Source organism: Perna viridis, chromosome 4, assembly GCF_037379345.1.
Source record: "Perna viridis isolate PV_CMFRI_1.1 ecotype Kerala chromosome 4, ASM3737934v1, whole genome shotgun sequence".
NCBI classification, from domain to species: Eukaryota; Metazoa; Mollusca; class Bivalvia; order Mytilida; family Mytilidae; genus Perna; species Perna viridis.
The window spans coordinates 8741835-8757198 of record NC_142448.1 but is presented as its reverse complement, the minus strand read 5'-3'; the positions used below and the strand labels follow the sequence as shown (position 1 = coordinate 8757198).

The window sequence follows — 15364 nt, the reverse complement described above, 5'->3', positions numbered from 1 at the left end:
AAACAAAAAAAGAATTCTTTTATCTCAAATAGGGTTGGAATGCATCAACTCATTGACTTTGATATTTCAAATGCGACCAAATGCAACTGAAGAACACACACGTGAATGCAATCGTTCTTCGTGAGTTAAGAAAGATACTTGTTAGATAGTAACCTCATATAAAAGTGTGATAAAAGCCAAAGGTTATTGTGAGCACAGATTCACAATTGATTTTCAATATATTTTTGTTCAGATTTTACCTGGTCAAATGTCGCCCTGGAGGCTGGTCGTACATATTATTCTACAGTAACAGCATGTAACACTGGAAATATGTGTACATCTGTGACATCAGACGGTGTAACCATTGACAACAGCCCTCCTGTACCAGGTGTTGTTCAAGATGGCTCTGCTGATTATGATATCGAATTTCTGTCAGTTAGGTAAATAAGCTTCTATTCAATTTTATTCAGAGTACAAGATATATTTCATAATGTGTTATATATGTGACTACCTTCGTTGTTTTGGCTAATATCATTTCATTTTTGATCAGATGTATTTTGAACTATGTTTCACAGATGTAATTTCAAACAAGCGGTATTTCATGTCTTATTTAGTTATTTATGTCTTAATATCTTTCCAGGAATTACATTTCAATTAAATGGTTTGGATTTAATGATGCACAGTCTGATATAGATTACATTGTTGTTCGGGTTGGTACGTCTCCGGGATCAGCTGATATTTACCCCCCACATATTATCAGTGAAACAGATATGGTGATTATAACAGAATTGCCAGCACCTCTACCACCTGGAAGACGTATTTATAGCACCGTCCGTGTTTACAACAAAGCAGGTACTTCTTGATATATTGATAAAATCATCTATGCATACCATAATACAGAACACCTCAAAACAAAAACAGTAAAACTAACGAAAGTTTTTCTCAAAATGTCATGTACTTGCAGCTACCAATTTTGTCTTGATTCGATGACAAAATCTATTAGAAGATTTATTTCTTATTTCGCTTTTAAAATTAAATTAAAGTTTGAATTTCTGAAAGGTAGGGATAAAGGAGGATGTTATATGAGGCAATGTAACCTGTAAGATGACGTAGTTTATTTTATTGATATATTTAAAAAAAAAATCATAATGCCTTCTACAATTTCAAATGAATTAGGATTTATTTTTCAAACTATTATCAGTACGAAAACAAAGTATAGATATTAACTTTCTGGCAGACTGAAGGCTAAAAACCACTAATTCCACTTTCCATAGGCTTCTATGCTAATTTCACAATATTCAATGGCTTCTCTGGACTTTACCTTAACTTTAACCTGCAGAGGACTATATATCAGCATGATTCTACATATGTCAGCTCACAATCCTCAGAATGGCATGTGGGGTTAGCAGACTTGCAGTGCAGTACTGGTCACCGGAAGTGAAGGGTCTATAAATAGCATGGGAAATCCCAGTGTTTTCACAAGATAGGGGTATATTTAAAAATCATTATGGAGATTAGGCTTCACATCACAAGAAGCAAAATGCACCTATAAAATGTACAGAAATGTTTTTCCTTTCAGAAACTGTTTAATTTTTTTAAATAAGATGAGAACTTTTTTCACAGCACTATGAGGAACAGGGGTAATTTCTGCGTAGGACTATTTTTGCGTACGTTCCAAATGCTCATTGGTTGAATTGGTGGTCTGTAACCTAAACAGTCACTTTTTGTCTTAGAAAAAATAAATAACTGTACAGGTATCTTCCTACACACACACTGGATGCATTTGCAAAGTTTCAGTGAAATGTGACAAGCACTTTTTTAAATATTTGATTTTTAAATATAGGGTAACCAAGTTGTGCGAGCAAAAAAGTGACAATATTCTACCACACTTAAATGCATTAAATATTTGCAAAGAACTTTTTCTGACTTTTCAAATAAAAAATATCAATCACAACTTGTTTTTTAACAATATTAATGAAGAAATAGTTTTAAAAGTAATCATTTTCTGAGAAATTGGTCTATTTTTAAAAATTTATTTCTGACATGCCTCCCCCTTTTTCTTGATCACATGTCAAAAATCCTAAATCTTTAAATTTTCACAAAAGGTGATATATTTGGCTTTAAATTTGTAAATACAGTGTTTTCACATTAAAACATGACCAGTAAAGGGCACCTAAAGCAAAAAAAGTACTCAATAATGGATTTTCCATGTTGCCATAGGGGAATGCTGACATGGCCTTAACCGCAGTAATGAAAGTGAGTTTTTCCTCATTTCTAACCTAATTTTTGCTCAAATCAACACAAAACTTGATTTCAAGTGCTTGTTACCACCATATTTAGGTAAATATAGCCCTCAAAGTTTAATATTTGATATTTTTACTAAATTTTCTACACTTTTTACAAGATAGGACATAAAAATCAGCCAAAAAGACCAATTTTCCATAATTTGGACCTATAACTTAAAAAAATGCATATTTTGAAGGATTTTTGTAGTGTATTCCTCTCATGGCAAAGTTAACAAGATATTCAAGTAGTTTAAAGCTATTTCAAGAAACTTTTCATTTTGCCATGGCCTAAGCTTAAGGCTAAAAACCACTAATTCCACTTTCCATAGGCTTCTATGCTAATTTCACAATATTCAATGGCTTCTCTGGACTTTACCTTAACTTTAACCTGCAGAGGACTATATATCAGCATGATTCTACATATGTCAGCTCACAATCCTCAGAATGGCATGTGGGGTTAGCAGACTTGCAGTGCAGTACTGGTCACCGGAAGTGAAGGGTCTATAAATAGCATGGGAAATCCCAGTGTTTTCACAAGATAGGGGTATATTTAAAAATCATTATGGAGATTAGGCTTCACATCACAAGAAGCAAAATGCACCTATAAAATGTACAGAAATGTTTTTCCTTTCAGAAACTGTTTAATTTTTTTAAATAAGATGAGAACTTTTTTCACAGCACTATGAGGAACAGGGGTAATTTCTGCGTAGGACTATTTTTGCGTACGTTCCAAATGCTCATTGGTTGAATTGGTGGTCTGTAACCTGAAAGGCTATCAGTGCTTTTAAGGTCATGGGTTTAGCTTGCATTGATTATCATTATGAGACTAGCATTTGACCTGTAAGACAAGTCAGAAGAAGAAAAAATACATAGACTATGAAAGGGCCTTTGATCATTGTGGATCGTTACGGTATATCCATCGGTACCATGGGAACCAATTTGTCATAGTTTTCCTTTCCTCTTTCGTCTACCCTGAACTTGACTTTTTATAAGCAATTCGGCGGGTTTTTTCTAGAAAAGCAGAGGACACTTACCCTACCGGTGCACCTGGTCCATGCTACCAGATTTTAGTGGAGTCTTAGTTGCTCCTTTAATTTTGTTACTTGATATGTATTACTTTTTTTAATTTATGTTCTTTGTTGTGTGTGTTTGTTTTCCATGTCTTGTCTGTTCACTCGATTACTCTTTCATCGTAAAGACATGGATTTGGTGCCCCTTTTGTAGGTTTCCGTAGAGGTGAAAATTCTAATAGATTCGAAAGATCTTCTGGAAACCCTAAATGCTAGATTATTTTCAGAATATAATAGCATGCGCAGTTGAAAACGAAACTCAGAAACATGAGGCATCGTTGTTACTCCCAAAAAGAAAAGAAAATAAGACGATAAACCTAGATACAAAAACGTAGTACTTGGAACGTAATTCCTCATTTTTTGTAAAATTATCATCTTTTAAATATACCGAAGGTGTTGTATAAATCCTGGAATTTTCTTTCTACAACATTTTGTCTAGTGGGTTGGACGTGATTTTCAGAAAGCGGTCGGCATTCTGATGGGAATAAATTGTGCTCCGCTACTCACTGACCAATCCTTCTGTCTTATGATGCTGACTAACTATCTTAAGATCTGACCTATAGAAAGGAACATCGCTCGTGAACCGCGGACGTGAACAAATCGGTAGAAGAACAGAGAACTTTTACCTTATCGGTGCACCTTTTGCGTGCTCCAAGTTTTATATGGAGTCCAGGCTGCTCAATAAATTTTATTTCATTGTGTGTGTTATTTTGATTGTTTTATATCCTTTGTTGTGTGTGTTTTCCCAGTCTTGGAATATAATTATTTGATTTTGAAGCTTGGTTCTCCTAATTGTTCTTTCAGTAAATATGTGTCTCTACTGTAATGTTTTTTATGCTTAAAATTAATAAACCAAAGAAAAATAAGGTTAGCTTAATGTTGTAATGTAAATTTAATTCAGTTTATGTTTTCAGAAAAGTTAACCTTCTCTTAGCTTCATATTTATGACCTCAGGTTTATACACAGAATCTACATCAAATGGATTTCTTGTTGATGTGTCACCCCCAGATGTTTTGGAGCCACCAAAATTATCACGTGATATTGGCTCATTAACTGAGGACACATCTGTCTTGAGATCGGCAATTAGATTCCAATGGGATGTTGAAGATAAACAGTCATCTATACTCCGGCAATATATATCGTTTGTATCACACCAAAATGGAGAGTTCAATTCATCGTCAGTGATGGTAATTGTTTTCCTTAGTACATTTGCTGTAATAATGTTATACAATATAAAAATAACTAAAACGGTATTCAACTACAGCCATTCCCGTAATTGACATGAATACAAAACAAAATTATCATTGTCGTTGGTAATTTAGATAAATAATGAGACGATTCAATGGATAACACAATATGCTATATGTCAAATTATTTTAGATAAATGGAATACTCAGAGAATATACGCTGACTGATTTAGAGTTACAAGACGGAGGAACCTACTACTTCAAACTGATAGTTTGTAACGGAGCTAAGATATGTACAGAGACAGAGTCTGATGGAGTATTGATAGATACCACCCCACCTACGTCAGGTAAACTATTTAAAAACGAACAAGATCGGATAGTTGATATCACAATATACCTCTAACAACAATATAAAGGGATATACAGTGAATATTCGTTTAAATTTGTATTTTCTATTACAGTGTCTTACAGCGTCTTTTTATGCCTGCTAGAGTTGAAAACTTGCATTTGTTACAAATGTAATCTGGATTAAAAGTCGTTACTTTCCAGGTTAAAAATTATAATAGAAAAACATGCATTGTTTTTATCATTTTGTTTCAAGGTATGTTTGCTATTGGTACTTATCACGCTGCTGAACTCACAAGACATACAGAAGGATGGATGACTTGGTCTGACTATAGACTGAACTTATCCTGGGTTGGATTTTCTGATCTTCATACTGGTATAGACAAATACTATGTATCTGTTGGGAGTCAGTTCATGGGGAATGATTTAAACAAGGTATGATACACATATTGGTATAGAAAAATACTGTTTATCTGCTGGGACATTACGTGGAAAATGACTAACAGGATATGATATACACACTAGTTTAGAGAAATTCTAAGGAACATCGTGATTACTAACTCATTACACAAATATAAGACTACTACAGTACACGTTCACTCATATGCACAAATATTATTTATCACTCAAAGCACACTCACTCACATTTCCTAGGAATACGTTGACTTATCATTGCACACGTTTGATACAAAAATATAAAAAACACTTGCAGTTTCTCCTTTTGTTTATATGTTGCATGTTGGATTAAGGAGAATATGATATATAATTGAATAAATTTTCTTGTCTGTTTATTTGTTGTTTTAGCTCATTTTTGACCTTACATTAAAGTGGGATTTTTAAGGCATTATAAAACTAATGTAATCCCATCGCAGACGTGCACCTGTCCTCACCTTGGATTTTATTACTTTTGTTGCCGGGTCTTTCAGAACTTACTTGTGGGTGTGTTTATACTTATGAAAGACGTTTTGTTAATCTCTGTTAGTATTAACTTTTTTAAAGAGTATACGATGGTGTATTTGTTGCTTTTTTACCATATCTGTTCCTTTTTCGATTACTTCTTGTTATCGCCGAAACGTATAACTAGAATTTTTAATACTAGTTGTTTACATATTTTATTTAAATAACACAGATTTTGCATATGTAATAAAATCATTGTTTTCTGTAAACTATCTTTCCAAGGGCAATGATATTTTAGCAGTACAGAAAACTTGCGTCACTTCCGCCCAAGTTTTAAAAATGAAATGAGACTTATTCACTTTATTGGTGACATCATAGTCGGTTTATGTAACGTTTGTCAGTTGAAATTGCCATTTTTTCAGCACGAGATATAAGACAGCAAGGATAATGGAAAAACAATATGTTGCCAAACTTAATAATCTGCTGTCATAATGGAGACCGATACTGTTATAACTACCGAGAAATTTCAAAAGAATCTGAAATATGAATTATCAACAGAATAGAGACTCATTTTATCCACACGTCATTTATGGGTGTGTGTTTTTTTCAAACGAAATGTAAATAATTCATTACTAGCTAACGCCCTCGTAGTCAATATCAAGATTTCGGGCAGTATGAAAAAGCGATACATTAATCTGTAAATAGTTTTCAAAAATATTAAATTTGGGTTAAATACAGAGAAGCTATAATTCAGTCATGTTGTTTGTACCTGATCAAAATGTTTGATTATAAAAAATGTTTATACTAATTCGTTGTAACATTTGTCGTTGATAGGTACCTGGACTCCCTGCAGAATTCTTTCATAATGAGTCTACTGTAGAATATGCAGACGAAGGTCCTTTACAGTATTTTGTAATTTCAACGCAGCATCTTGTTAATTACGAACATGTATTCATCACTGTATGGGCAACAAATAATGTAATTCTATATAAAAAGCATTTAACACAAAGTTTAGCGTGCATGATAATCACCTTTTTTTCTACAACATTTAATATTTGATGAATATGTTGATAAATATAATTATCCTATCAAAAAGTACAAATAATACAAACTGATTATGCATAACACATGATCCTAAGGTGATACTCTACTTCCGTTATTAAGGTAAATAATGACAACCATAATCAACTGTTAGATATAATAGGTGTAGGCTTTACAAGCTGACTGCAAATGTGAAATGTACTTCAGTGAATACGCATGAAAATGCTTCTTGGTCAAGATTAAGAATCAACTAAAATTAAATTATACCTTAATCTTGGTGGTACATGTTCATTTGTTTACATATATCTGCATAAATTATTTATTTTCCATCTTAAATCCTAGCCTTTATAATTCATTACTTAAAATGACAAAACTATATTATAAATCTCTCTTTGTAGAAAATGTTTTTTTCAAGGAGGTAAATATTCAATTAAACAATACAACCTTTCCTGAAAGTTATAAACTTAAGTATAAACGCTTACAAAAACACTAATATGTAATATACTCCTTTCTAGGTTGGCCTGAGAAGCCACATGATTCATTATCAGTTCCGGTTAATATCGGGAGGATATTTGGATCTGATCAGAAGATGTGATGCTCTATATTGTTTAGGACATTGTGTTTGTTCTCCAAAAGGCCAACGTTGTCATATAAATGGACAGACCTGTACGGATGTAACTGTAGGTCAGTCTTGTCAGTGATTGTAAATTTATGACTAGGTGCCTGTGTTTTATATAAAAATAATACTAAAAGATAGAAGTCTTTCTAAGTATGTCGATTTGATGTGTAGTACAGTTGGTTTTAAAATGACGTCATGTTAACTTTTCTTTGTGAGAAATATCTTAAGATTTGATTATGCTGTTTTAGAATTGAAAAGGGACCAAGAGAATTGGGATTCGATTAGAAAGCGAAGATTATAATCCAAGTGTAAAGAGAAAACAGGCACACAGAAAAAAATAAAATAAAAAATAAATAAATAAATAAAGTCGTACTCAGAAACTATAACAAATGAGCAACCCGGAATGGAGATTGAAACAATGTCAGCTTTTCGTATAAAGATTTAACGTTAACGTCATCTACCATGTGATTTATTTTTCCCACGCAATATTCCATCACCGTACTAACGTATTCCGAGAGAAGAGAACTTTTTCCAAAAACTATTACTCATCCATAAAACTTTAACTTGAAAAATAATATCACTTTTATGATATTTATAATTTCATGTACGTCATGACATGTACATAATGTCGTTAAGTTAGATTTGCTTATTTATTGTAGAAGAGAACACAAAGATAACTGTTGATGACATTCTAGATCTTTCTGGATCTCCTCAGTCTGACGTAAAGTTTACACCTAGCAATTCTTTACTAGCAGCAAAATGGAAGATTACAAAACAACAGGGCTTATCCCCTCAATGGTATTTGTTTTTTTTTCATTTTAGGGAATAAAAGGATAAACTGCAACAAGTACTATTGCTTTTCAGTTTTTTAAATCATTAAATGAATGATAAAAACACTTTAAACAATAGTCAAATGGAGTAGTCAGTTGGAAATTCTTTATCAAAATGGCAATATCAGGTTTAAGACCAGAAACCAGAAACCACAGTATTGGTTCTGTCTTGGTTCAGGCATTTCCGATAGAAATGGTATGTTAAAAAGGATTCTATAGCCCACTAAATCTCCTGCTTCCTTTTTCTTCGGTATATTTAAGGTATGAATGGAGTGTTGGTCTGTCTTCTCAAGATTCTCCAGAAGGTGTTATTGATACATCAACAGACCCGCTATGGAGACATTCTGGACAGAAAGAAGAAGCAATATTTTGTTTAAAGCCAGGTTGGGTTTACATTTTAGACTCGAAAGAAAAGCTTTGTAGTGTATAAAACAAATTAGGACCATACAAGATTTTCCTAATAATAAATCAATTCATATAAAAAACAATGACTTTTATTAATCATTCATTGGCAAAGATGATATACGAAAAACTCAAACCTATAACCTTCGTTGCTGCTATGGTTTGGTCACAGTGAACTATTAAACGATATGTTGGTCGAAACTTTGTGATTATTATTGTTTTATCAACTCTTTGCTTGCAGGACAAGAATTAAAAGAACTATATAAATACTCCGTCTTTGTCAGAGTTTGGTATAGTGGTAATAAGTTTGCTGTATTTAAATCCAATGGCATCACAGTTCAATCTCGCTCTATACTTGTGAATGACCAACGTGGAACTGCAGTAAGTCTATTTTTTTTTTTACAATTTTCATGTTCCTTGCAATTGCTTTGTAATAAGAAGACATATTTAGCAACGTAAAATAATTAGACATTTTACTAAATTTAATATGGATTATGCTCCAATAAAGTAATGTTGATACAGAAATTTTATGGTCGTCGTCATGAACTCGTGGATCGTTACGGTGTATCCATCTGTACCATGCGAATCGATTTGTTGATAATGTCATACTTTTCCTTTCCTCTTTTGTTTACCCCGGAGCTGACATTTTTAAGCAACTCTGTGAGTGTTTCTGGAAAAGCAGAGGACGCTTACCCTACCGGTGTACCACGTCCTGATTTGCTTTTGTTTCTAGGTACGTGTCATTTTGGTTACTTCATGTTCTTTGTGGGATCCTTTTTCTCAGATAACCTTCTTCTAATTTTTTGCTCGATCCTTGGTTCTCTTGATTACTCTTTGTATCAGTTAGGATTCATAAAAAAAATACTTATCAAAATACATTAATTTTTGGAAATTGATATTGGAGCCTGGTCCATTCTTCCACTTTTTGTTAGTGGGGTTCCAGATTGGTCTTTTACTTTGTTTCTATGAACTTGTTATGTTGATTATTTCATGTGAGTTCTTTGTTATGTGTGTGTATTTTTATTGGATTATGTTATTTTTGATCACCCTCAAAACATATTTTCTTTTATTTATCTTTTAAATGAAGGTCAAATTACTAGGATGTTTTTATTATTTAAGAATCTTAAAATCTTATTAATCTGTTGAAAATACGTTTACTTCTTGAACTAAATATTGTCAGATGATTTTTGCATAAAGGTCTCAGAAAAGATTCATAACTTCTGGAAGGCTGATGTTGATTTCATCGAACAAGGATCTTTATACACAGTTGATTGGAAGAATGTGTTCGTGTCATCACCGGGAAGTATAAAAATGTTTAACGTGTATCTAAGTACTTATCCCGAAGGTAACTAGTTTTTTAAGAAATATTATTTGAAGTCTCAGAAATAATAAAACAAAAGTTAAAGTTAAAACTTGTCCAATGCCTTAGATAAATACTGAAAATGAGTTTATGCTACGACTGTGTTCTACATAGTTTAATGTCAAGATGAAGCCTTAGGTTTGCATAAACCCCAGTACAGTTATATTTACTGCAAGATAAACGCGAAAAATGACTTCATTGCTATTTAGAGTTCCATTATAGTTGATTTTTGTTAATTATTTTTTGTAATTATTATGGAACAAATAAATACACAGGTTCGTCTTATATATATACAGTATTGGATTACTGGAAATAATATTTATTCTTTTATCAAGACAAACTATTTGCATCATCTTAGGAATGTATAATTGATATCATGCATACCTGTTTAGTATAATATACTTTATAAAGGTACTGATTTACACACCGTAAATGTAAACATAGACCCTACAATAACAGCTTTAAACATCAGCCGCCTTGCCATGAGCCCTAGTGTGCGTTACTATAGTAACGTTGTTGCTAAAACACACTCGGGACTCCAGACAACAGCGTCTTCTGATGGTGTAATGGTAGATGCTTATAAGCCTATATGTGGTTCAGTTTATGATGGAATCGGTAAGATAAATAGGTTAAAGATAAGCATTATAGATTTTGAATGATATAATAAATCATAAGAAAATATGAAATAATGAAAATTAGAATGAAGGTAAAAAACAAAGAAGCGTTAACATTTTTTATTGTTTTGAAAATGTCGGAAAATGTAATTTTAAACTGTCAAAGCAATAATTTTAGTGTAAGTTATCAATTGTATTAATTGTATGAGTGATTCATATTGTACGCGAACTGAACTATAAGTAATAATTATTTTTCATCAAAACAACAGGTTTAAATGACATGGATTACCAAAATAGATCAGATATAACCGCATCTCGGTGGCACGGGTTTACGGACATGGAGTCTGGCATCGTAAAATACTCATGGTGCATGGGTACTGATAAGACAGGCGACACATGTGACATTATTTCCTGGAAAAATAATGGAATGCAGACATCTGTTTCGTTCAATTTACACACGCCACTTAAAAACGGTCAGTACATTTATGTGAAACAAACAAATTTATTATTTATCACAACTGGAAATTTCTATCATCTTAAGGGATCTTAATGAAAATAAAGGCATATCAAAATTGCTGCAAAGTATAGTAATATTTTACCAATTAGTATTGAAGGCATAATATTATTGATAGACTGAAGATTGTAAATGGAGTAATACTTTTTTTAATATACAGGAGCAACCGCATACAGCAAAATCAAAGCAACTGATAGTGTCGGTCACGTATCAGATGTCATGACATCAAATGGAGTTAAGGTAGACACAACAGCTCCAATACCCGTCAACTTTGTACATAAGGACCACAATTATGTAAACAATCCATCCTTTGAAGATACTCACGGATGTTTCATGAACATAACAGAAATTTCATCAACAAACATCTGTGGATTCGACAATTGTTATCATCCTGTTTCATGGTCGGTAGAGGGATGTGCTATCATTATCCGTTCTGACGTCAATGCAGCATATGAAGGACGGTCCTTTATATTTCTAAAAGGCGTGATTCAACAGAATGTTACACAACTGAATATCGGATCTATTTACAGACTTTCGTTCGTGACAGCACACCTACCAATACAAGAAGCTATGATCTCTAATGTAGAAGGATCAGTCAGCTTTGGTCAACAGGAACACGTGTTTCAAATGTACACCAAGTCAAACCAGTCTGATATAGTGTGGCATCGTCACGTGTTTTACACGAAATTAGAACATGCTATTTCATTGATCAAATTTAGTAGTTTAGATAATCACGTGGGTTTTCTGGTTGATGACATCCGAATCGAAGAAGTTGAAGGAAAGACTGGTAATGATACAGCTATACAAGTCCATACAGTAGAACTACACCGATGGTCTTCTATTCACGCATCCTGGCATTTTGTGGATCCCGAGAGTTCAATTAAGGAATATTTATGGGCCGTTGGTAAGCTAAGACATTTCCTCCTGTAAAATGTATTATAAATCGGAATGGTTGAAAACATGCGAGTGTTGGACGTCTTTATTAAAGTTAACATGTTGATTATATGGTATTGACATTCAGAAGACAGGTTATACAATCATCAATCTGATCTGTATTGTATTGGTGATATGAAGTTTGCCTTGTCATATGAATCAAAAGAAGAACAAAATATTAAGTGAATTCTCTCCTACAGAAACACCTTTTTATTCGATATTTTGTTTCCGGTGGTTTATTGCAGGCAGTATTTTTATTGTCTACTAAAACAGAAACCTATTGAATTCGAAATATAAACAAATATTAACAAAAAGAACTACCATATTCTTTTTTGTCTACTTAGGAAACACAGAGGGAAGTGCTGAATTACAGGATTTTAAGAGTGTTGGCGTTAATACATTTGCCTACAATTATAACTTGACATTAGTCCATTCTTCACAAGTATACGTAACAGTAGTAGCTATCAACGGTGCTGGTCTGAGAAATGTAGCATACTCAACAGCGATAGACATAGACAAAACACCACCAGTACTAGAGGAAGTTCATGATGGAACAGGTATGTTGTACTAAATGGTCATTTCTTCCGAACCAACAAATAACTATTCAAACACACAATATAATTATAAGAATATAAAAATGATCGTAATGTTGTGACATGTGATTTGATGTAATGTAGATGGTTTGAATAGAGGGAGTACGTAATGGAAGAGAATTTAATAATGGAGGATAGTTTAAATACTAAATATGTCTCTGTTATACTTTTGATCCAAATTGCATTTAAATTTCAGTAGTTATATATGCATGTAACATAGTAAATGTAAAAATTTGGACACATAAATATTTAACACCAACCTAAAAAAAACAAGAACATGATTGGCTTACGATTATTTCGAAAAAAAAACTACTTCCATGTGACTGATGGGAATATGTCTTATATTATCAGGTGTCGATATAGATGGTCAGACTAGTAACACTATAGCTGTTAACTGGAAACTGTTGGACGCAGAATCAGGAATAAGCTTCTGTGAATGGTCAATAGGTAAGTGAATCTGTAGGCAGTATTAGTTAGAACGATTGTCTTGCAATAATGACATTATTTTGTCATCAATCTACTTAACAATACCAAAGATTGACGAAAAGCTATTTGAGTATTCATACTGACTAGTTTGACGAATACTCACTTGTAGAACTCCTTGTTATTTAAATCTGAAGCTGCTACCTGTTTTATGCTTATTTTCCTAGGTAATGTGAGGTAAAACTTGCTACTAAAATTCATTTTCATTTTTATTTTGTAGGCAATATAGAAAAACGGGATTTAGAATAGTACTCTAAAATCTTTACTTTAATTTTAAACATTGGAAAGAAGTCTTATACATCATTATAAAATGAAGCCTAAATTAATGCTGATTCCTTCCTTTATAAAATTGGAATAGTCCTACTAAGATGTCCTTTTAATGAAAGGTGTATAGTTCTTATTATAAGTAAATTTCAAGTGTCAAGTTGTGAAGTTGTAAATTATCTTATTATGGATTAACTACACTGCTTTGTATAGTTTGGGATAAAGTGTCTTAATTATTATGACTTTCATTATACTTTAGGATTTAGTGTGATTAAAAATATGGTTTGAGATTATAAATAAATTGATATGAACATAATAATGACTATTCTTTACAGCTCTTAAATGAAGGCTTCGTGTGAAAGATTCTTATTGGAATTATACTTTTATATCGATTATGTGCATAAAATTTCATCAGAACTATGTATACATGCATAATTATTAATGCAGGAAAAATGCAAGAATATAAGAATTTGAAACAGTTAAGTAGATACCTTGTGTAGTGACACTATCTGATGTATATATTTTATATGTAATGCCAGTATTCAATGGGTCCAGAGACAGGATGCTTTAAATTTTATCATTAAGTTAATGTTCATTTTAAGAAAACAGTGTTAATTGCCTTTCTTTAACTTGCCATTTCATACTTGAAATCGACTATGATACTTGTAAGTGTAAAATATATTTTCTATGTAAGACTTGTACAAAAATGACTATAGACATTGTCAACTACAATTAAATTAATAATATCTAAATAGGAAAAAAAAAGTTCAAAAAGCATAAAACTCTACAAATGTGATTGATATACATGAGCTGAGGTTATTCCATATGATAGGGTAGTGACTGCTTACTTTACATCTGCCCAAGTAAATTTTCTTGGGTGAGTGGCTACCTACTCACCGACTCTTACAATATCAACTGGGCAGTAACAGTGCACTAACAGTTGTTCAACTCTTTGTATTGTTTAGCATATTGGTAACGAGAGAGTGTCATGGTTGTAGAAAAATTGCTGTCATAGAAAAAAGATTTAGAATAGAGACTTTGCCTACATCGAATCATATCTACTGTTCGCTTAACTATACATGTTTTCATCATGTTTAAGGTACATTGTTATTTAATCTTAACGTCTACAAAATGCAGTACTAATTTGTAAAAAGTCACTGGTTAGTCTCCAAAGGTAAGTTTTATTCCTTTATGATTGTTGAGGTCATGTTCAGATTTGTAAAAAATAGAATCAAAAGAAATAACTTGGAAAGGGAAGGACGAATTTCAAACTTATTCAATAATTTAATCTATATCATACATCCTCTTCAGGTCTACAACCACTTGGTAATGAGCTTCAATCTTTCACACAGACCACTGATCTCAGTTCTGCATCTGCTGTCTTAGACGAAGCATCTGTTTCACAGAAAACTATATATTCTACCGTTAGATGTCATAACAAAGGAGGATTATACACAACAGCGTCATCAGACGGCGTAACTGTATCAGAAAAACCGCCATCTAGTGACAATGCTGAGATAACTATAATTCCGTTTCCTGTGACGGAATACAATCCGGAAGATTTTGAACAAGGAAATACCGCCACAATTCGAATGAAATGGACGGGTTTTACCGACCAATATGGAATAATGTCATTTGTGGTAAATGGTCTTGAACTGCATATCTATTTGGTCGCAAGGTCATCTATATTGATCCAATTACATTAACTATACTGTCCTTAAAAATGAGTCATTCACCAAATGGCAAACATCGAACAATTAAACTTTTACAGGTCATTGCACTGTCTTCAATAATTGGCAAACCCCACACAACAAAGCAAGCTGTAAACAGCCCTAAAACAAATGATGTGAAACTATTCATAAAAGACGAAAATCAACCTGTAGAAAGTTATTGTTCGTTGCTTAAGCTTTTTGTGGATGATGGTCTCATTGGCAATTATACAACATCT

At 32.6% G+C, this 15364-nt stretch overlaps 1 protein-coding gene across 1 annotated transcript in view; it reads left to right on the top strand.

The window, feature by feature from the left end:
* The window catches only part of LOC148618744 (uncharacterized), a 34921-nt gene that overhangs the window by 17844 nt on the left and 1713 nt on the right, over window positions 1-15364 (top strand). The window contains exons 27-43 of the mRNA XM_088577927.1: window positions 233-419; window positions 620-831; window positions 4289-4521; window positions 4715-4868; window positions 5123-5301; window positions 6598-6741; window positions 7320-7488; window positions 8083-8221; window positions 8515-8636; window positions 8897-9036; window positions 9853-10000; window positions 10427-10630; window positions 10899-11102; window positions 11304-12047; window positions 12421-12633; window positions 13021-13116; window positions 14728-15056. Coding sequence (XP_088434053.1) covers window positions 233-419; window positions 620-831; window positions 4289-4521; window positions 4715-4868; window positions 5123-5301; window positions 6598-6741; window positions 7320-7488; window positions 8083-8221; window positions 8515-8636; window positions 8897-9036; window positions 9853-10000; window positions 10427-10630; window positions 10899-11102; window positions 11304-12047; window positions 12421-12633; window positions 13021-13116; window positions 14728-15056 — 3617 coding nt within the window. The remainder of the gene's footprint in view (window positions 1-232; window positions 420-619; window positions 832-4288; window positions 4522-4714; window positions 4869-5122; window positions 5302-6597; window positions 6742-7319; window positions 7489-8082; window positions 8222-8514; window positions 8637-8896; window positions 9037-9852; window positions 10001-10426; window positions 10631-10898; window positions 11103-11303; window positions 12048-12420; window positions 12634-13020; window positions 13117-14727; window positions 15057-15364) is intronic.